This window comes from Diadema antillarum, unplaced genomic scaffold, assembly GCF_040938485.1.
Source record: "Diadema antillarum isolate AM-2024a unplaced genomic scaffold, OU_Dant_1.0 scf00000086, whole genome shotgun sequence".
Classification (NCBI taxonomy): Eukaryota; Metazoa; Echinodermata; class Echinoidea; order Diadematoida; family Diadematidae; genus Diadema; species Diadema antillarum.
Window position 1 is genome coordinate 3,524,723 of NW_027270975.1, and position 24,228 is coordinate 3,548,950.

Below are 24,228 nucleotides of genomic sequence, written 5' to 3' on the forward strand. Positions count from 1 at the left end.
TTGCATACCCTGATTGTGCTTATCACCAGCTGCTATGCGCAGTTATATATTCACCACGGGATAGAAAATGAGTAGCTGCTGGCCGCGTTAGGTAGGTGGCAGCTTTATTAGGGGGTCTATAATACAACGATTTTGAACGGGGAATTTTTCAGTGGCCACTATAAGCAGGTGGCTGCTAAGGCAGGTTTTGACTGTACTTTCTGTATCTCAAAGATTGTATGTCTTCAATGTTTTAAATACTTCTGTCATAGAATATTTCATATCAGCTGGTCAGATACCATTCGAGGAAATTACCGCATCCAAGCCAGGAACTCTCCTTGCTCTCACACCCTTTGGTGGATGTCCAGCATACTAAATTTGTGACATGAGTGTGATTAATATAGGTTTTAGAATTATGGATTGCACACCTTAAATTTTGGCCATTAGTCTCCTGGGTCCTTCTCATCATGTGAAAGTATGGTAATTTATTACAAAATACTATTTTTCTTTATGGTGAAATTTCTGTATTCAGTCATATATGCCAAGTACCCCATGGGACTGTCCAGTCTTTGCTTGTGGCAGTCTTTCCATTTTATGTGTCTTTTGTAAATTTCATGCAGTTTAATAAGATAACTATAGATACTGGTGCTGTTAGTTGAGTTGGTATCATGACTGCAGTACAGAACTACACTTAGTATTAAACAAGTGCACAATTGGCTTTATTTGCAACAGGTTAATGTGTAGTGTTGCACCATTCTGAAAGATTGAAATTTGGCAACATCACACATTTTTTCTGCAGGTCAAAGTTGAGAGACATGAGTAGAAGACATTGCAAATGGTAGCATGGGACAGCAAGCGTTGAATTTGAGTTTCAGTTTAGTTTATTTTACATGGATCAAAAGCCAGCTTTCAGCTGAATAGCTGTTTTATAGCAAGGCAGTATTTTACAGTTGAATAACAGAGAATATACACAGAAAAATTACAAACATAAACAATCATATACAATTAACAACCTACACTGAACAAGTGACATTGGTTTATTGCCACTTGGTCTAATATCAGGTGGTCTACTTCCTAGTCTTCTAACACCACTACGCCTAAACTCGTTAGGTCTACTATCAGTTTCGTCTAATGCCTGTTTGGTCTAATCATCACTTGGTCCAATGCCCAGTTTGGCTAATTATCTTTTCGTCTAATGACCAGATGGTGTAATTGCAATTTTGTCTCCTATAATTTTTCCCATTTTGTCTAATAAAATGTGGCTATTAGACAAAATGAGCATGCCTGGCAGCCCATCTGGAAGTAGACCTACTGGTAATGAGGCTAAGTGGCAATTGAACTAATGGTCATTAGACGTCGAGACGTATGGCCGAGAGGTTAAAGGCGACGTCGCCAGAGACGTGAGGTTGCACACGTGCGGGTTCGAACCCCACAAGAGCACGAAACAAAAATAAATGGTCATTAGACGAACTAGTTGTAGACGAAACGGGATTAGACCATGTGGGTTGAGACTAAATGTCTGTTAGAAAAAGAGGGAGTAGACCAAGTGATAAATCACTGTCACATTAATGACAGTGTGCATAGACAGTGTGACTAGACAAAAATGTGCAAGCACATTACCATTTGACATTATAACTTAAAGGACAAGTTCACCTTTATAAACATAAGGATTGAGAGAATGTAGCAATATTAGTAGAACACATCATTGAAAGTTTGAGGAAAATCGGACAATCCGTTCAAAAGTTATGAATTTTTGAAGTTTTTGTGCAGTAACCGCTGGATGAGAAGACTACTGCAGTGTGTGAAAAACTTAGATGTCACATGCGTACAACAATATAAGGAAAATATAAAGAGAATTTCACAAAATTTCATCTTATGAAAAAAGTACACATTCCCCCGACTCGTTACCGACAAATGTTATGGGTGATATTATTCCCCCTGCCTTTAGAAAGAGAAAAGTCAAGTGCTCTTTTATTATGCGAAAAAAGTGAAAATATGTTGAATTTTCTTTATATTTTCTTTATACTGTTGTACGCATATGACTCACAAGCTGTAGTAGTCTCCTCATCCAGTGGTTCCAAAACAGAAATTTTAAAAATTCATAACTTTTGCATCGATTGTCCAATTTTCCTCAAACTTTCACTGATGTGTTCTACTAATATTGTTGCATTCTCTCAATCCTTATGTTTATGAAGGTGAACTTGTCCTTTAAGTAGTGTGTCCCACAGCAGGGTAGCATGTTTATAATGGGTTACAATGTACCTTACTTTCCACCTTTGCCACCATGTACTGGAAATGATATTCAGCTCCTGAATCTGCTTAATTACAAATACATTGGAAGCAGTGTGACATTCACCTTTATAGAAAATAGGAGACCATGAATGGTTAAGGAAAGAATATGAGTAAATGGTGCATGCTTATCTTATGCAAATATCAAAAAAAAAAAAAAAAGCCTGTGTGAATTCATTGCTACTTTGCTCTATGCAATTCCTTTTCTTTTCTTTACTTTTCTTTTCTTTTCTTTTCTCTTTTTTTTTTTTTTTTTTGATTGTGGGATAAAGCTCTGCTCATAGAATTGTATGAAATCTCTTTTCCAATAGGTATCAGGTAATGATCTCTCTTGTAATACATGCAGGGAACGGTTGTTGTGTCACTTTAATGTTCTATCAGCCTGCCACTTGAGAGTAGTCAAAGTGCATTCCTTTTGTGTGACATAGTACTCTGGCCAAGAAATTACAATGTTAAATGTGATAGAATTAGTTGAACTGCAGTCACAGTGAGTTAATACTGAGTATAATATGTCTTTAATAATGTAAGCACTGGATGTTTACATTTGAATGAATTTGCAAGCTTATGAATCATTTAATGATTTTACTGTTTATTCCATGAAGCACTGTTGCCACAAAACATTTGGACAAGCACCTCAAAGTCTGCAATTCAAGGCCTAAAGAGCAACCTGTAAGTTTAATAGTGTGATAAATTCAAGGAATAATTTATGTGATTCAGTCACAAATATTTGTGACCCGCTACAACAAAATGATCCTAAAGTCGGGCGAGGTCAATTATTTGAAAATTGCATGGCTTAATTTCCTAATCTTTCTGCTTTAAATTGATATTTAAACATCTTATAAAAATAATTGGCTGCGGAGGTATCGATGTTTAAAAGAGAGCATGTCGAGACGTCTGGGAAATCACTGTTTCGAGAAAAGCACCCTAAAAGTTTTCCTTGCGACGCAATCGCGATCAAGAAACATGCAAGTCAGTTTTCACCTCCGGACAATAGAAGGCAAGCCCTAGCAACTCCCGAAATGCTCATCATGCACAGCGTCGGCGGTCTCCTCACCGACCAATCAGTGACCAGGATGCCAGGAGAAGCGGCTGGGCATAGCGCACCCCGCCTGCATGCACCAGTCGACTGGGCAGTGTGTGAGCTTCACGCTTCGGTTAGCGGCAAGCAGCAAACTGACCAATGAGATCACTCTGGTCGTTGTCAGGGGCGGAGCCTATCTGTGGCGCTCAATCCAAATTTTGGAACCAGTTTCTGCTTCGTTGAAACGCTAAAAAACATCGCCCAGAAAAACGCTATTTTTTGGTCTTTCCTTTCACCATTTTGCTTCAAAATTTCGACAGATGGTAGAAGATATGTCAGACTACAGTAATATGTCAACATCAGAAAATCGTAAGTTTTGACCAATTTTGATGCTCTGACTTCAAACTCGATTTTCACGGCTTCGACCGTGCGCGACTTTAGGACCCTTTTGTTGTAGCGGGTCACATTTTGTTTCTCTGCATCATGGGTGCCAGAGCTTGTCCATCCAGTCATTTTATCTCCTTGTTCATTATTTTGTCAGTCTTTAGTTAATCTGCTTGTCTCTCCACATCAAGATTGTCTAATGAATGCAAAGAAAAAGGGAAAACTGACCAGAAATATATAGTATGACTTAAAATGAGCAAAAAAAAGAAAAGAAAAGAAAAGGGATTCCATCAGGCTTCAACCGGAGACCTACGGATTGCTAGACTTGAGAGTTCTAGGAAATTTAAAGGTTTCAAGGACGAACAACACGCTAGGACTTTCCATAGTTCAATCAGTAGGAGTGCTGGTCCAACAATCTTCAAGTCTCAGTGGAATCCAATTTTCTCTGCTCATTTTCATTCAAATTTCATATTTCTTGTCAGTTTCCCTAATTGTGTGCATTTCCTATCCTCATATACACAAAAGCTGCAACACTTCGGTAATCCCTTGCATTATATCCCCAAGATGATTTTTATCCTGTAGGTTTATGTCAGGTTCATTTAGCTTCTGACCTCACAAGCAGTGAATATTATGAGGTCAGAGCTGGGACCACATAGAGGGCCAGTTTTAATGTTTTGATCTTCTGTTTTAAAACACATGGTGACATTTTCTACACACTTGGTAGACTTCTATTTACTCAAGTTTGCTACGTTCTTCTTAGGTAAAGTCTAGATAGGAGTGCATGAAGGGTGAACTTTAGATACTCGGGTGAGCACTGGACCCACTGGGTGTGATGTTTTGTTTTTCTACCATTCATGAAGGCATGGATACTGACTGTGTGCAGTCACTTAACTCAAGTATTAAACTGTCTGCCATGTGTAAGCATGAGTAGGTACCTAAGTTTGATCAGGATTCTCTTCTTCCTCCTCAGGACTACTTTGTGAAAGGTATCAATGCTGGAACTGCTGAGGACATGCAGGATGATATTGAAGCAGTAAGACATCAAAGCAGTAAATTTCAGTTGTCAAGTTGTTGTATAGCATTATTCAGCATATATGTGTATGTTCTGACCATTTCCTCAACTGCAAATCCAGCAAATCATTCAAATTCATATCTAAGAAGAAGGAAACAGTAAGCTAAATACATTTGTATCAAGTCTAGTCTCCATCATGGGAAGAAATAACTGTGCATTGTTATTGATACAAGTGAAGTTGTTCCAGTCTGACCTGGCAGTTTTAATTTCTTTGGAAATAATAGCAATATGATGAGTTACAGTGTGTGCCATAGACTGCAGTAACCTAATACATATGCACAAGACTTATCACAAGGACTACAATAGACTGCAAACCCTAGTCATGTATTGACAGAAAGAGGAGCAAAAATGTGTATAGTTATGGCTACTACCATATTAAGAGAAGCTTTTTTATGCCTCTGCCATGAAGTGGTGCTGGAAGCATAATGTTTTCTGGTTGTACGTCCATCTGCTTTCGTTTACGCGATAACTTGAGTAATATTGACTGGAATTTTACCAAACTTGGTTCAAGTATAAAGTATGATGGGGCAATTACTTATTTTGGGTGAAATCAGCTAAAGGCCAAAGGTCAAAGGTCAAGGTCAAATCATTAAATTGTATCTGTTTACGCAATAACTCAAGACTTGATCAAGCAAATTTCACCAAACTTTGTTCGAGGTTAATGTATGATGGGACAATTACTTGAGTAGTTTTTGAGTGAAATCGGACAAAGGTCAAAGATCAAGGTCAAATCTTAAAATTTATCTGTTTATGTGATAACTTAAAACTGGATGAAGCAAATTTCACCAAACTTGGTCCAAGGATGATATATGATGGGGCAATTAATTGCGTAGTTTTCAAGTGAAGGTGAAAAGAGGTCAAAGGTCAAAAGGTCAAGGTCAAATGCTAAAAATGTTGCTATTTCCCCCATATCTATGCAATGCCCGAAGGTATTTCTTGAAACTTAGTGTAGACATGTACTACTGTGTAAAGATTCTCCAGAGAGAGAGAGTTTGTCATAAGGTCAAAGGTCAAAATGTCAAAGGTCAGGTGAAAATGTTACAATTTCACTTTTCTCGCAGATGGTGGTATCTTCATGGAACTTGGTACACTGTACTGTACACATATACTGACTGGCAGGGATTATCCAGGGAATTTAGGGGTCATGGGTCAATAGTCAGGGGGTCAAAGGTCAAGGCCAACTCCTCAAAATTTCACTATTTCCTTCAAGTATATGCAATGCTTGCAGGATTATTTGAAAACTTGGTATATACATGTATTACCTACTGGAGATTCTCTGGGAAATTTCCAGCCAGAAGGTCAAAGGTCAAAGGTTAAGGGTCAAAGGCCAGGCTAAAATGCAAAAAGAAAAAGAGTCTATTTTATACTGTAATAACACTTTTTCTTCATACCTTGAAAATTATTCAATGCATAAACTTATAAAAGGGTCGGTCAAAAGTCAAGTAAAAATCCTCAATTCCCCAAATACATGTACCTGCACTCGAACAATTATAGCAAACCTAGTTCAAGGAAAGTGAACATTCAAGACATTTCTGACCATTCTGTCATTTCAGTATTTTACCAGTTATGTGAAACTGTCATCACACATTGTGAAGACATTGTACTATACACCTATTGGGAGAATCATGCATTATGGCGGAGGCATACCAGTCGCCATAGCAACATTTCTAGGTTTTTTTTTTATTTGTCAATATCATATGAAATCAAGATGTAAATGTACATCATTTATCATTCAAGTGTGCAAACATGCTGTAATGTTTCATGTATGTTTCAGTGCATATGTATGATGTTTTCTTTCTGCCTGACTTTACATCAAGAGTTCTCATACTGAACAGTGTACTGTTTCTAAAGACCATTATGTTGTATAAATTTGAAGAAAAAAAAAGAAAAAGAGGGCACATATGAACAAAGTACATTTATACAGTGTATAACATTGTACTTTTAATATTGCCAGCTTCATCTTGCATCTTTCTCTTTGGGAGAGCTGAGGGACATCATAGCTAAAGTCGAACAAGTCTTTGCAGGTAAATTTTCTTCGATTAATGCAATATTTGAATTAGCACTCTAATATGGCCCATAGATCCTGAATTTATGATGATGAGCATCATGTTCATAAAGTGGTATGTTCAATTCACAGTAATCATTATGTTGTGGTATGTTTTAATCTACGCTTTGAGTTTATAAATTCAGGGCTGCACACTAACCTATTCTTTCTACTGGTTTGACCTGTCTGTCAGACCAGTTTTTCCATTTTTTACTGGTCCATTTCTGAAAAAGTTACTGGTCCAACAGTGATTTTTACTGGTCCTGGACCGTCGGAGCAGTGCCAGTGTGCAGCATTGGTTTATTATATGGCTCCGCCCAATGAAAGGAAGGTGCTTGTAACTCTTTGATTCAGAGCAAGGATGGCTAGTTTCTGTATTATCACAACTGATATCATTGTCTCACTTCATCACTGTGGATGAAAGTATTTTGAAAGCACCTAGACACAGCAAGTAATGATGTACAAGATGAAGACAGTTGTTGCGCCCACCCCCACCCCCCCCCCAAAAAAAAAAAAAAATTATAGATATAGATATAGATAAATAAATGAATAAAGATAATTGTACCCGATTAACAGGCTCCATATTTTTTTTTTTTTTAATGAAATGCCATTTTGCCCAATATTAGCACATGCCTTACAACATGTTATTCACTGCTCAGTACAAACTAGAAATATTTAGAGTCAGTATGAGTGACAAGGCTGTATGCGAAATGCCTGTGATACTTTCTTTTCATAAAATGCAAGAGAAATTGTAGTACATGTATTTACACTCTTGCTATATCTGTCTAGAAAAAAGATTTAAAAGATGAGTCTAACCAGTGCACAGATTGATTGTTAAGGGCTACACATGCAATCATGTCTAGACTTTTCTTTACTAAGGACAATACTTGCAGGTTGCATATTTGGCTATCCTGACCTTGTGTTCTCCCAAAACTAAACTAGATTGCCTGAATTCACAATGTAGTTTAAATCTTGTCCATTTATGTACATAAGCCAATTTGAAATTAGCCTGCCTTTCTTTTAAACTGCAGTCAAACGTGTAAGAATAGCTTATTTTACAGTTTCCTTAGTTTTAGAATATGTGACTTAGAGGGGGCAATATGGTTACGGGTCACACATAGAAGATGATGGTTAGGAAGAAAGACGCCAGCGGACTTATATAATTGCAAAGTTTGTTAATAGATTTCAAACAGAAATCTCATTGTATTTACCACCAGATCACGTTCCTCCCATTAAGATGAAAGTTCTTCACCATGACATCATGAGAGCAGAGTTAAACAAGGAAGAGAATGGTATCTCAGCTCGCAAGCATCTTGTCCAGTTAGATTCTCTCCTGGGTCACATGCAGCGAGTTGGACTCCTTGACCCAGACTTATGCTTCATCGAATTTGGAGCTGGGAGAGGTATTTCATGGCATTTATTATAATATATGATTCGGGCCCCTTATAGGACTACGAAATCGATAAGAAATATCACATTACAGGTGCAGCTAACAGAAAATTGCTGATTTTAGCAGTCCTACAATGTAAGGGATGGGAGATTGCCTGCGTCTAGGATTTCTTGTAAGCAATGTTCGAAGGCTGTCTGACAAGCTATAATTATGAAGGGGGTACAGGTTGATCACTTGAAGTTTATGACAAGCAAGAAACATTGAGCGGTTCTTATCTTGCTTGCAGGTCGGCTTCTGTGTATGATACATGAACATCTCTTTCATGTGTCTTACCATGTAAATCCTAGCACAATGCCATTGAGTACACTTAATTCCAATGCTTTTGGTATGTGTAGATGTCTAATGGAGTTGTGATATAACTTTGAATCCTTACAATTATATTTAATTGTGCATGATCAGAACAGACAAGACTCGTGATGGGGAGAGTACTGTCGTACAGGAGCAGATGATGTGTGTAGGCAAGGTGTTGCACTGGAGGCATCTATCACTCTAACATTGTAGATACAGTTGTATGAAGAACATAAACATCTACGCACTAAAAAACAACACAGTCTATGGAGATCAAAAAGCACAAAGATATCAAATAATTCCAATTTAAAGGTTGATGACAAGTCAAACTGCAAAGCACTTATTGATACAGGTACAAAAATTATCCAACGCAAAAGGTTAAAAATGTCAACAACAACAAAAAGTTGACTCAGCATTGGATAAATAACCTGGCCACAGCTAATAGTAATAATGATATGCACATGTCTTACATAACACATACTCATAGAAATAGTACCTGTGCATTTTGAAATTTCTAGAATGTTGCAAAAGTAGGGAAAAATATAGAGATGAAGGAAAAGAAAGAAAGAACATAAAAGTGTAGGTCTGAACTAGAGCTATAAAGTTAATTACCTGTAAACAAATGAGTTTTCAAAGATGTTTGAGTTGTTTAACAGAGCCAAGTAGCCTGACAATTTGCAGAAATAAAACACCGCCATCTCAACATTTAAATATTGTGTCTTTGCATGAGATGTCATTAATTTCACTTCTGATAATCTGAAAAGGATACTGCTAATGAGGTATTTTCTTACCAGTCCTCCAAGGATACTGAATCAGGTTTGAAGAAATTAATATTTCATGTTTGATTCTTTTTTGTTGTTCACAAAACAAATTAGTAATTGCGGCAGTCAGTTTTATGAATGAAATTTGGTTTTACATCTTTATATTTCTTTTTTGATCAGTTTCAGTGAATGTTAAACTGTACTAATGATGGTGCAATATGACCAATATATATACAGTCAACCTCGCGTAAGTCGACATAATCGGGACTGAGAAAAACACGTCGACTTACGCGAAAGTCGACTTACGCGTAAGTCGACATTTTGTCGACTTATAAATGAAAACTAATTTCCCCTATACAGAGTAAGATCACGATGAAGATCGCTACCCAGATCTTACTCCTTTTGCCGCCAAAACATGCCTACTGACATTAGCAACAATTATGTTTTAGTTCATGCATAAATCTCGCGCGGATTAGTAACGACAACGCACAATTTCCAAATTTCTTTAGAGATTTTGAGAGAACGGGATCAGAAACCTGGGCCCGTTTCTAGACACTGTACGTTTTAAATTTGATTTGAAAAATCAAACGCATATTCCTCAAATTGCATGCAACTTTGCGATTTAAATTGAAGTGCGTTGCTGCGAAGATATGCGTGTGAATTAATATGATTCTGTCGGTATAATTTTTCAGTGCCGACTGAGTTGAAATAGGATGTGTGATTTTCCCTCCCTGAGTCGCCATATTTGTTATGCTTAAATTTCTATTGCCATACTCTGAAAATGAATTGTTCTCGCTCTCCGATTCGCAACATTACCGCTCTGTACGGCGCGGGCCAGTCTGAAATAAAAAGAAGAAGAAAAGTTTGTTAATCCAAAAACGACATGTTTACTAACCTTCGTAACGACAAATCTCTTTCCATCGTCGGACTAATTGAAGTTTGGACTGAGATTTAAACCTTCGGCATTGCGAACTGTAACAATAATTTGCTACTATTTTTTCATTGACATTTCTTGAAGTAGCATGTGTTTCAGTAGTTTGAAACGTGTAAATGTTGCGATGTCTTTCCCCTGCTAGTGCAGACTAATTTCGGTCACGGCGAAAGTTCTGCTATGAAATAAAAAATAATGCAAGTCTTTTCAACAATAACAAACTTCCATATAGATTTTTATGCGTTTAAACGCAGTTTCTAGTTTCGTACAAAAACCGCAAGTCTTTTCTGAAATGCTCTTGCGTTTTAAATACAGCATTGCTTGTGATTTGATGGACTTGCATTTGATTTTTAGAATTGCGTTTAAACGCAATTGAATTTAAGTTTCTTACAATTTTCTAGTTTCGGATGATTATCAAACGCAAGTCTTTTCAGCGTTCCGTGTGATTTGATGGACTTGCATTTGAGTTTCGGGGTTGCGTTAAATTTTTAATTTTGCGTACGAAATAAGAAATAATGCAAGTCTTTTAAAAGATAACGCACTTCCGTAGATGTTTAGAGATGCTTTTAAACGCAGTTTCTAGTTTCTTACGAAAACCGCGAGTCTTCTCTGCAACGCTCTTGCGTTTGAATACAGCGTTGCGCGTTATTTGATGGACTTCATTAGAGTTGCATTTAAACGCAATTGACTTGAAAAAAAAAGTTCCCTACAATTTTCTAGTTTTATATGATTATCAAACGCAAGTCTTTTCAGCGTTCCATGTGATATGATGGACTTGCAATTGCATTTGATGTTCAGAGTTGCGTTTAATTTTTAATTTTGCGTACGAAATGAAAAATAATGCAAGACTTTTCAACAATAACGCACCTCCGTTGATGTTAAAAGATGCTTTTAAACGTAGTTTCTAGTTTCTTATGAAAACCGCAAGTCTTCTCTGCAACGCTCTTGCGTTTGAATACAGCGTTTCTCGTGTTTTGATGGACTTCATTTGATTTTTAAAGTTGCGTTTAAACGCAATTGAGTTTCAGGTTGGTGCAACTATTTTCTAGTTTCATATGATTATCAAACGCAAGCCTTTTCAGGAACGCACTTGCGTTCATGTGCAAAGTTGCTCGTGATTTGATACACCTGCATTTGATTTTTAGTTGCATTTAATTACATGTAGTTGCATTGTAATTAATTTTCTAAAAACGGGCCCAGGTTTCTAATACCGCTTCGGAATAATTAACGTTAGAATGTTCGGATAAACGGGAAAATCTATTTCATGTTCTGATAATGATTCTCTACTAGGACCTATAGGTGTACAAAATTTGTGCATTTTGAGAATAACGAGGAGAAGAAAAGGGGGAAAGTGAACTGCTTTGGGTACTACATGTAATTCTCCAGTGTAAATGGGTGTATGCCCTTTCTATTCCGGCGTACAAGACAATGGACGCATGGCGCGAATGCTACCGCGCCGTATACACTAGCGAATTACCGATTAGAAATGCGGCAAATCGGAGCGGGAAAACAATTCTTTTTCAGAGAATGGCGATAAGATTTTGAGCGAAAAAAAAAATGTCGACTTAGACGAGGGAATCAACACGTATTTCAGCTCAGTTGGCACTCAAAATTCAGGTCGACTTATGCGAGTTGTCGACTTATAAATGTCGACTAAGACGAAGATTTTCAAGGAATAACAAAGGCAAAAATCAGAACTTTTTTATTGTGTCGACTTAAGCGAGTTGTCGACTTAAGCGAGGTTTACTGTACTTGTATTTGGTTTTGGTTTTTCTGTAGCTCACCTGAGCCAAAGACTCAAGTGAACTATTGTGATCTCATTGCAAGTGTTTGTAGTGCATTGTGCATAAGCTTTTAAATTTTCAGCTTCTTCTAGAGACCCCAGGATGGATTTTCTCCAAACTTACCAGATGTTATCCGTAAGGGGATAGGGTCTCAATTTCTTCAAGTGGAGTGGGCAGAGCCCAGAAATTAAGGAATCTTTAAGACTCTTCCTCTCTAAAACCAGAAGTAATAGAGCTAGTTAGTGCTTTGAATAAGTACATTGATAATGGCGGATCTGGGGGGTAACCCCCTTGGGGCGGGGGTAGGGGAGGGAATTGAAACCCAAATTTATACCTTTTGATCTTCTTGAAAACGCATGGTATATTTTTACCGAACATGGCATGTGTTATTGTTAGAGTGATGGAATAGTAAGTATTTGTACAAATAGGCATCATTTCCCCATTTAGGGGGCCCTATAGGGGCGCAATGCCCCGAGGGGGAACAAGCCCACCAGATTATTAGGGTGGTGGTCGTTGTTGTTGTTGTTGTGTTGTTGTTGTTGGTGTTTGTTACAAATCTTCTGTCATCCTCAAGCTAAGTTAGTGCATGAGTATATAGGTTGTTGACTGTAATTCCACTTTTGTTCATGACAGATCAGTTACTGTATATGCCAAATATTTTGCAAGGTTTTTATATTCACAAATTTGTAAATCAAGTGCTACTCTTGATTGTAAAAACACAAAAATATGAAAGCGATGTGCATGCACGCATTTCTCCATTCAGTACTACATGTATACTCCACAATCGTGAATTTGACCACTCACTAAATTGTTGGGAAGTCCAGATTCGCACAAATTTAGACTCGCTAAATATATGGCATATACAGTAATGGGGGGATAAGGGTCCAATTTTTCACATCTTCATCTTCTTGAAAATGTATTGTCAGATTTTCACCAAACTGGGCAGTTATTATCACTAGGGTGTTAAAACATCGTTGTATATAAATGGACACCATTCCCCACTTGTAAATTAGAGCTTCTACCCAAAGTCAATGGGACTAAATACAAACTTCTTACATTTCTATTATTTGCAAATCATGTACATTATAATTTTAGTGAACATCAAAACTTTAGAATCAGGTAGATTTGAAAGAGCTCTGAAAGAGCTGTGAAAGAACATTTTGCTGATGTGTAAATTAATTATCATTACATCATATTTACCAAACACAAGTAGCAGTTTTTGAAGATTCTTAGAAATTACTGTGCTTCACATTGCATTTGCCATAATGTAATTTGGTGATGGATATTTTGATTTTTAATGAACCAAATCCACTTACTGGACAAATCATACTTTGCAATTTTGACAGGTAGATTGTCACAGTGGGTACAACAGGCCTTGGAAGAGAATGCAAGTTCAGCCAAGTTCTTGCTTGTGGAGAGAGCTGCTGTCAGACACAAGGTTAGTCAGCAATCAGAGGACCTCTGTCTGAAGGACACAAACAGCTGTGAATTTGTTTTGCTGTAAAGAAGAAGTATTTGAAATGTTCCCGTAAATTCAAACACTCCCAAGGTACATTTAAGGAGCGGTGTGAACCAAAGTTAACAGTACTAGGTTGAAGTTGTGCTACAGGTCTTCTCTGTTGCAATTCCATCCCCTGCTTTCATTTACATAATCTCATTTTCCTTGTTGTCATTTCTGTGTTGTTGTTTTTTTTAATTGTTTCACAAAGTCAAAATTAAATTTGAATTAGAATTGAAATCTGTTTTGTTAGTTTGTCATACAGTACCCCTTGCAAAAGTTGACATCTTGTAAGTTGGCAAATTGCATAAGTTGACACAATTGAAAAGTGGAAAATTGAGCAAAGAAAATGTGATTCCATCAGGATTCGAACCCAAGACCTCCGGATTGCTAGCCTGGTGCTCTACCGACTGAGCTATAGAAAGCCCTAGATCAGTGTTCGTCCCAGAAACCTTCAATTCTCAGTGCTCGAATAAATAATATTCATTTCTGGTCAGTTTTTCTGTTTGCGTTTGTTACAATTGAAAAGTGTGCGAGCTCACCTGAACCTTTGGCTGAAAGGAGCTAGAAGCTATTGCAATCATTCATCATCTGGCTAATATTGATGATGATGATGATAATAATAATAATGATATTTATGATAATAATAATAGTAATGATAATAATAATAATAATAATAATAATAATAATAATAATAATAATAATGATAATAATAATAATGTCTTATTCATTCAGGGTAGCCTCTATCAGAGGGCCCTGCCATTATTACTCCAGCATTGCCAGGTACCCATTTATACACCTGGGTCGAGAGGGATGTGATGGGTGAAAACATCTTGTTTAAGGACATAAGCACTAGGCAGGAATTGAACTGGGGTCCTCAGTTTGGGAGTCGGGAGTCATATCAACTATGCCACAGCGCTGATGTCATTGGATATTTTTAGCTTCTTCTTGAAAACCACATTGATTTTCACCAAACTTGGCAGGCAGCATTCCTAGGGTAATGGGGTCTTCCCGTAATTTGTTCTAATGGGCACAATGCTCTTTAGGCCCAGGGAAGGGGTAGGAACCAAATTTGGGTCCAATTTTTGTCGAGCCCACCGGAGGTGAGGGGAGACTAAGGGATCGCCTACGGTGTCTGTCCGTCCATCCGTCCGTCCGTCCGTCCGTCGTCCGTCCGTCGTCTGTCCGTAACGCTATAAAAACTTGAATAACTCTGTACTCTGGGCTTCAATTTGAATCAAACTTAGAGGGAAGAGTGGTCATACGAAGTTTTACCTTTTACCAAATATGAAGGTCACCTCAAGGTTAAAGGTCACAGGCAGGGGTCAATGAACTTGTAGGGCCCAATGTTAAGTTTTTAGGGCGCGTTTTGATTATGGGTCATAACTTTTGATCCATAAGTCCGTTTGTGACTAAACTTGAGTGGTAGATGTCCCTTTGGGAGTTGATGGTCACCACAAGGTCAAAGGTCACAGGCAGGGGTCAATGAACTTTTAGGGCCCAATGTTAAGTTTTTAGGGCACGTTTCGATTATGGACCATAACTTTTGATCCGTAAGTCTATTTATGACCAAACTTGGATGGTAGATGCACCTTGGGGAGTTGATGGTCACCACAATGTCAAAGGTCACAGACCGGGGTCAATGAACTTTTAGGGTCCAATGTTAAGTTTTTAGGGCACGTTTCGATTATGGGTCATAACTTTTGATCCATAAGTCCGTTTGTGACTAGACTTAGGTGGTAGATGTACCTCGGGGAGTTGATGGTCACCACAAGGTCAAAGGTCACAGGCAGGGGTCAGTGAACTTTTAGGGCCCAATGTACTGTGCATTTAATTATGACTCCTAACTTTTGATCCATAGGTCCATTTGTGAACACACACACAAAAAAAAAGGTGTTGTACGTTTTTGGGCGAGACACATTACGGCACTTGCCTTGTTACATCTTCAGCTTGAAAGGCCATAACAGACTTTCACAAAACAGATAGCGCAGGGAAATTAAACAAACAAACAAACAAACAAACAAACATGCAAATGGCACCATGCATCCAAATTAGATAATTTTGTGAATACAGTCAAACTCGGATACCTCGAATTCGTCGGGACTGAAGAAAATGGTTCGAGGTACGCGAATTTCGAGGTACGCGTCCGTCGAATTTTCTTCGACTTATCCAAAGTTTATCGTTGTTCAACATGGTATCTGTTGTAGTGCCTACTGATTGTTTGCATGCTTGTCCATTGGAATTGAATCGACTTTTATATATATGAATTGAATGAAAATCGGAATTAAAATTACAATGTCAGAAATAAAGATTTTGGTGGCCCGATCGCGCCACCGAAAAAATTCGGATGTTTGCCTTTACTAACTTTTGAAAATGAATAGCGGTAACAATCGGCTACGTAAGATGCTAAAATAAATGTCAGATGTTTGCTTTTAATTTTGGAAATGAATAACGGTAATATTCGACTCTGTATGGTACTAAAATAAATGTCGGATGTTTGCTAATACTTTTAGAAATGAATAACGATAAGACTCAGCTCTGATGGTGCTAAAACTAATGTCAGATATTTGATTTTGCGTTCGAAAATGAACAAGGATAACATTCGGCTCCGGAAGACGCTGGAATAAATGTCTAATATTTGCTTTGACGTTCGGAAACTGACATTCAACTCCGTACGATGGTTTGATAAATATCGGGTGTTTCCTTATACTTTCGAAAGGAAATAGCAGTAACATTCGGCTCCGGAAGATGCTAAAATAACTTTCTGATGTTTGCTTTTAAATTTCGAAATGAATAAAAGTAACATTCAACTGTGTTCAATGGTAAAATTAATGTTTGATGTTTGCTTTGACGTTCGTAAATGAGTAACAATAACATTCAACTTCTAACGATGATGAAATAAATGCTGGATGTTTGTTTTTACACTTGAAAGTAAATTGCAATAACATTTAGCTCCGGAAGATGCTAAAATAAATGTCGAATGTTTGCTCTGATGTTCTGAAATGAATAACAATACAGTGTAATATCAAACTCCGTACGATGATAAAATAAATGCCGTATGTTTGCTTTTACGTTAGGAAGTAAATGGTTATAACATTCAGCTCCGGAAGTTATTAAAATACATGTCGAATGATTGCTTTTACGTTTGGCATGTTTGGAAGTGAATGGCGGTAACATTCTGCCCCATACGATGTTAAAAAAATATTGGATATTTGCTATTACATTTCAAAATGAATAACGGTAATTCAGCTATGTTTGATGGTAAAATAAATGTCTGATGTTTGCCTTGACGTTCGAAAATGAAAAACAGTAACATTCGGCTCCATACAATGATAAAATAATTGTCAGATGATTCATTTCACTTTCGCAAGTGGACAGCAGTACCTTCAGCTCCGGATACGATAATGAAATAAATGTCGGATGTTTGAAATGAATAACCGTAATATTCTGCTCCGGACGATGCAAAAATAAATAACAGATTGTTGCTTTTACATTTGGAAATGATTAACGGTATTAATCCACTCAGTTAGATGCTAAAACAAATAGCGGATGTTTGCTTTCACGTTTGGAAATGGATAAGGATATAAAAAAGAATTCAGCTCAGCCAAGATGCTAAAATGAATGTCGGTTGTTTGCTTTTACATTCAGAAATGATTAACGGTTATATTCGGCTCCGTAAGGTGCTAACATACTAATATATGTTGGATGATTGCTTTTACAATAAGAAATGAATAACGGTAACTTTCGGATGCTAAAAAAATGTCAGCATATCCTCCCACTTTCTCATTTCAAACGTAAGTTTTAACCTCCTAGTATACGCGTCAACTTTTATAATAATCTCTACGCCTATGCAAAATTTGCTAAATCTTAAAACACAGAATAAGATGATTGCATTTTCTATTCACTTCTTTAAGACATGGGCATCTGCATCACTTCAATAATGCTTAATATTAATTTTTCTGTGTTTAGTAGGACTAATTTAGTTTTTCTAATGTTTTTCCCGTTTTGGGTTTTTTTTTTTTGCGTCAGCAGATTTTACTTTTGACCACCAAAAAATAAAAATCAATGATATTGGTGACCCGATAAAGTCAGTGTGGAGCCCTGTCTATTCCATTCTTTATCATGCTCGGCCTATACTTCCAGATCATTATACGACACTACATGTATTTTCATAATCGCATTGCTGGAAAGAAAAATCCAGTGCTTGCGTTCTCGGGGGAGAATAAATGAAACAAACTTCGTGAAAGGCCGAAAAAGAGTTAAAATATAGGCACTATGCAGGAGATTGATGTTAGAACGGTGGACCGTGATTAACGCCAAAGATATAACTGTCACACCTCGAAGCAGGTGCGCCACGACGGTTAAGAAATCTACGCGCACGGTATGACTACTCGGTATCACCCACGATCAAAAATCAGAACACAGTGGTTAAAGAAAAGAGCGTAGTGTTAACGTAAGTACTCCATTGGCACGGGTGCTATGTGCATATCGTGTACGTGTGTAGTAGGTAGGTGTTGGGGGTTTTTCTTGTCAGCTGTGTAGGCCTACCGGGTATTTCTTTGGGCGCGCGATTGTTAAGAATATTTACAGTCGAGTGTGACAAGATTTGTGACATGTCTCCGCTGTCCACGCGCGCTTAATCGGAGATTCTGAGTGACGTTGCAACTCGATTCGAGCTACATGCTGGGAAAAACAATAAGTTAATTAAGATCAGGACAGTAGATTTCACTTCGAGGTAACCGAACTTCGAGTTATTTTCTTCGAGCTACGCGAATTTTAATACACGGAAACTCCATAGGAACAATCGGGACTTTCATTTTGCACCCGAGGTAAGTGATATTCGGCTTATCCGACGTCGAGGTATCCGAGTTTGACTGTATCTTCCTTAACATAAAGCCAGAAATGCTTTTAAAGGACAAGTTCACCTTCATAAACATAAGGATTGAGAGAATGTAGCAATATTAATAGAACACATCATTGAAAGTTTGAGGAAAATCAGACAATCCGTTCAAAAGTTATGAATTTTTGAAGTTTTTGTGCAGTAACCGCTGGATGAGAAGACTACTCCAGTGTATGAATAACTTAGATGTCACATGCGTACAACAATATAAGGTAAATATAAAGAGAATTTCACAAAATGCCATCTTTTGAAAAAAAGTACACATTCCCCTGACTCGTTACCGACAAATGTTATGTGTAATATTATTCCCCCTGCCTTTAGAAAGAGGCAAGTCAAGAGCTCTTTTATTATGCGAAAAAAGTGAAAATATGTTGAATTTTCTTTTACATTTTCTTTATACTGTTGTACGCATATGACACACAAGCTGTAGTAGTCTCCTCATCCAGCGGTTCCAACACAAAAATTTTAAAAATTCATAACTTTTGCATCGATTGTCCACTTTTCCTCAAACTTTCACTGATGTGTTCTACTAATAGTGTTGCATTCTCTCAATCCTTATGTTTATGAAGGTGAACTTGTCCTTTAAGTAGGGAGCAAATTTGGGTCCAATGTTTACATATATAGCTTCTTGCAAGGCCATAACAGACTTTCACAAAACTTGGCAGGTAGCATAGGGATTTTTTTTTTTTTTATCCATGCAAATTGCACCATGCATCCAAATTAGAGAATCTTTCGAAAATCTTCTTTAACGTAAAGCCAGAAATGCTCAGATAAATAAGTGAATTTTTGTTTATGGTGGATCCAGGGCTGGCCCCCTTGGGATGGGATCAAACTAGGAGCCAGTTCTTTCCACTCTCCTCATTTCTTCTCTCTCCAGTCTCTATCAGAACTATTCACATGGTCAAACTGCAAACCTCTCCTCGTAGTCGTGTTATTCACAACACCATGCTATCAAAGATCATATAATCAGCTATGCTCCTACAGAATGTAAGATATTAAATTAATAATGGAGAACTAACAAGGTGAGTTAATCCCCATATGTCATAGTATTTTTTGATTTTCCTTAATCAAATGCAGAGAGATGTTTTCTACCAGCGTGGAGCTGAAGGACCCACCTACCAGCGCATTAACATGGACATTGAGAATTTGTGTCTTGGGAAAGTTCCAGCCATTTGCAGTGATCCATCTGCCCCAATAGTAGCCTATACCAAGCATCTATGTGGAGCAGCAACTGGTAATGATGTTCATGTATCAGTGTGTAGTGATGTTCACATCCTGTTTGTGACAGATGTCATGTCCATTCGTTGTTCAGTTTCTACTTGATGGTTTCTTGTTACAATGGACATCTGGGCCCCATTTCATAAAGAGTTTATCTGATGACAACTCTTTGCTGGAATGACTATTGTCATGGTAACGACAAGAATACAGCTTCCTGATTGGCTGTTTGCTGTGGAAAGTGGTCATTCCAGCAAGAGTTGTCATCCTAACATCTTTTATGAAATGGGGCCCTGAAAATGATGTACAACAATATTGTGAATCTTCTTGTATGTTTGCATGACTATTAAAGAATCAAACAGAAATGACTGAATGATAAAGTCAAAAGGTTACTGAGTGAAGCTCAAAAGGCAAATTATCACATTACATGCAATTATCCAATTTGCTCTTTGACTAGCCATAACACAATTCTAATTACTATAAAACCTGAAATGTTCGCGTGCATTTTGATTTCATGAATTTCGCGAGAGCTAAGATTGGCAAAATTAAAATGCAGGCAAAAGTTCTTGTCTACACTATATGCATTGAATGCTAGTGCCATTTCGTGAAAATTCCATACTGTGAAAAAGGCTGTCAGCTCCAATTTGTGAAAATGTAATGCTGCAAAAATATTTTGCTTTCAGTTGTGTTGAAATATATAATGAAGGTATAAAGTCAAAGTCAATTTTTTAGTGAAGACTTACGGCAGCTGTTGCAGTCACATTGTGACATGCATCTGTCATGCATTGTGTGAAGTCTGTCGTCTTGCCATTCATAAACATTCTATGGCTTCCTATTATTCTTTAAAACTCAGTATCAGACTGAACCAGGGTTGATTTGACTTATTCATTGGAGCAGGGGATATGGAGTTGTTCAAATTGTACATGTGGTCCTACAGGACCCAGGGGTGTGAATTTGAACCATCTGCTCTAGATCCAGAAGGAGCACAATGGATTTTGATTACATTTAGGCACTGTAAGAGACACAGAATATGAGATATACAGTGTTCATGACAGTGACAGTTGTGGCCACAGTGGGCACCATCTATGGGTAGCTACGATGGGGACCAGTGGTTAAAGTTAGCATTTTATTCTTCTGCATTTTAAATGCTTTATCCAATATTTACCCAACTTTCATAAATTTTGTGTGTTATGGTTGTACATGCAGATCTGGCTTTGAGGTGCCTCATGGAAACTCCTGCTGTGAGTAATGGAGATGCTCTAGCTAGGACCAATGGTGAAGCAAGGGCTCCCTCAGCTGGAAATGCAGAGCCAGCTGTTGCTGGAGACCCTGCCTATGAAACTAACAGGGGATGCAAGACAGGTGATGTGATCACAGCACATCCGCTCTCTGCCCACTGCATCAAGGGTGTCGTCATGGCAATGTGCTGCCACCATCGCTGTTCTTGGAAGTCATATGTTGGAAGGGAATTTCTGACCAGAGTTGGAATCTCATCAAGGGATTTCATGGCCATAGTGCGTATGAGTAGCTGGGCAACTTGTGGCTCAAGAGATGCTAAGGACGAAGCTGGTGTAGGTTCTGCCGAAACAGAAAACAACTTGACAAAGTCTGGAGATGATAAACTTTCTGGTGTGAGTGAAGCTCATGAAACCAAAGTGAGTCAGTCGTATATGGAAGGAGAGAGACAATCTACCTGCATGGAATGGAAAGGAACTGAACCAGGGAATTTAATAAAGAGAATAGGTAGAGATGAGAAAGTTCAAGATGACCTTATGACTGATGGTGGGAGGAGTAGTCATGGTGATGACCTCTTTCTGCGAGGCAGGGATCGAGGCAAGTCATCTGAAGAAGAAGCCAGCGAACATCCTGTGGAGCAACAGTCCATTGTAAGGTACATGATTCCTCATGAAGTGATCACGATGTGAAAAGATGTTGGGTGTCACCCATTGATTGTTTCATTCCACTAAAAGGGAATGAAGACAGTGTGTTATACATGATAGGTTCCATATTTGAGGTGGGAGCAAAATCACTTGCTTGCTATTTACAGATTCACTGACTGACTGCCTACACTGAAGTGTCTTTTGTTCTGTACCAAGTGATTCATCAATTCTATTTACAGATCAAAATCCTAAAAAATCATCACATGATATGATAGCTTTCCACTTCCAGGATTTATTTACTGATTTTCATTTTGTTTGGTCAAAATATAGTGGAAGGCTCCTTCCTGCAAGAATATCTACCTTATTTTGTGTTTGTATCATTCTCTCCATATTTTTTCTGTATTTCATTTTTTTAAAGTTTTTTTTTCTAAGAAAAATGTGTATGACTGACTTTGAAAAAAAAAAATCATTTTGTATATCTGTTTGGTGCAGAGTAGTTGTCAGACATGTATGTGTTGGTGTCTCTTGTCTGACAAAAATCTGTTCCATAAGGCTGGAGCTGGCTACAAACTCAAAACAGGCCACTCCATAGGCATTCCAGCCGAAGTATTTGGCACACCGTACTTGTCGTGTAGATACACCTTAATTTCTCTCTGGTTTATATCTATTTTGTATCCATTCAAAGAAAAGTGATATTGTGCATATGTCATTCTGTGTCTGACATTGCTGAATGGTATTGTACTTCCCCCTTGTCTTTTGCCACCCAGTACCCTTGGGCTCTCGGTCCCTGATCGCGAGATGATTGGATTTAAGTGCAAGCGAGTCTTGGACATGGGTCGACTACTCTACCTCAGGAACCACAGACTTAAAACTGAACTGGTCTATTATGTAGAAAGAAGTATAACTCCAGAGAATGCCCTACTTGTAGCAACATGAACTTCGGACTAATGAATCTCGTCTCATCAAAGTATTTTGTGATGAAATTTTAATACAACCTTGCTGAAGTAAACCTTGCATAAGTCGAATAATTGCCTAAGTCAAAGATCTTTTCAAGTCCTCTTCTTTTTATACTCTATTGATTTTAATCCCTCATAAGTCAATAATTTTCTCTAAGTTGAAGCTATTTCTTCAGTCCGAATAGATTTGTCTTAGGCAAGGTTGACTGTGTATTGTACTATAAAGTGACAAGAAAGTAAACTGACCTAGTGAGATCATAGGGTCACACCAGGGTTGATATTGATGTAATGATAAGTTCTTGCAGAATGTGACTGATTCCATTTAGTGTGATTAAGTTTTTTTAATTTTCCAAATGCCTTTATTTTCAGACATTTTACTGTGACTCGTGCAATGATACACATATTTGTGTTTGTAAGAAGAAAAAAATACTCAATACAGTCAATAAAACTAGATTTTTTTCAAATTCTATTGTGTACGGAATTTTGCTTGTAAATCAGATTTAATAAGTGGTCAAATTGCACATGTCAACATGATTGATTGTTGCCAGCTGCTTAGAAATCCATGCAGTTTGTTTCCCAGATTGGCTATGAAATGATGACAGACATTTTTATGTAAGTTATGCATCATGTCATAGTAGGCACAAGGGCAACTCAGCAAACACAAGCATATATGTCAAGCTACTTAATGTAAAGCATGAACAAATGGAGAGAAAAAAAAAGTTGTGAGTCATTGAGAATCTGAATAATGTTAGGCAAGGACCAAGGAATAGATAGCTTGTTGAAATCCAGTCATAACCAGAGGGCTTTGGTGAGAATGGCAAGTTCTGGACCACTCTTATGTTTTTCAAATGAAATATATTGCCTTTAGGATCAGAGGGTTGTATGAAGTATGTTGTTCTTTACATATTGTAAAGTTGGATTGTGAAGACAGATCTATAAGGAAAAAAAAAAAGATAGGTGATTTTGTTCACTTAAGGGATATAGCTTGTTAAAGCAATGCCATTTTCACCTTGTAGTGGTTTCTTTTTCTAAAAACATATATTAGAATATATATATATATATATATATATATATATATATATATATATATATACATTTTTTTTTGCCTGACTTTGATCAAATTTGCTCTTCAATTTATTTATTTAACTCTTTTTAGTTGTTCATTTTTGTCCTCAACCTAACTCAAGAGAAAAGTGTTGGTTAACTTTAAAGATATTGTTTGCCATTGGGAGAAGTGATATAATGTTCAGGTTATCACATTTGATGCATATGTGTAGGTCAGTTGTATCACAAAACATCCTATCTTATAAAAATTTCATAGTAAAGCCTAAAGTATTAGGAGATATCACTATTTTTTCCTCAATAAACCATAACTGTAGACGGTTTATTCAAGAAGCAATGTTGTAACTTGTTCACATTTTGTATTTTTAACAATACTTAACATTGATTATACTGATCAAATTTTTTACATTGGTTGTTTCTATCCCTGACTCACATTGGCTGAAGCTGAGTTTTTGTTTCATCTGCAAATGGTAAACAATGCCTTTAAGAAAAAAAAAGAGAGTAAACTGTGATGTTAGGACCATGGTGGTGATGAGCACTGAGGATATGATTGTAGCAACTAGGATGATTTCTGGCATGAGTTGTTGTCATCATACAGAGGACTTCCTTCACGTATTTTAGAGTAAAGGTCAGTGATAAAGATCACCTGAGGAGTGTGAGTAGAATGCTTTCATGTATTGCTCACCTGTGACTGGCCAACATCAGTTTGTTGAG

At 37.4% G+C, this 24,228-nt stretch overlaps 1 protein-coding gene across 1 annotated transcript in view; it reads left to right on the top strand.

The window, feature by feature from the left end:
* The window catches only part of LOC139717999 (tRNA:m(4)X modification enzyme TRM13 homolog), a 40,678-nt gene extending 17,561 nt beyond the window's left edge, over nucleotides 1-23,117 (top strand). The window contains exons 3-10 of the mRNA XM_071629488.1: nucleotides 2,871-2,937; nucleotides 4,644-4,706; nucleotides 6,700-6,769; nucleotides 8,007-8,192; nucleotides 13,350-13,441; nucleotides 19,479-19,635; nucleotides 20,823-21,507; nucleotides 22,264-23,117. Coding sequence (XP_071485589.1) covers nucleotides 2,871-2,937; nucleotides 4,644-4,706; nucleotides 6,700-6,769; nucleotides 8,007-8,192; nucleotides 13,350-13,441; nucleotides 19,479-19,635; nucleotides 20,823-21,507; nucleotides 22,264-22,432 — 1,489 coding nt within the window. The 3' untranslated portion in view covers nucleotides 22,433-23,117. The remainder of the gene's footprint in view (nucleotides 1-2,870; nucleotides 2,938-4,643; nucleotides 4,707-6,699; nucleotides 6,770-8,006; nucleotides 8,193-13,349; nucleotides 13,442-19,478; nucleotides 19,636-20,822; nucleotides 21,508-22,263) is intronic.
* The last annotated feature ends 1,111 nt before the right edge of the window (nucleotides 23,118-24,228 follow it).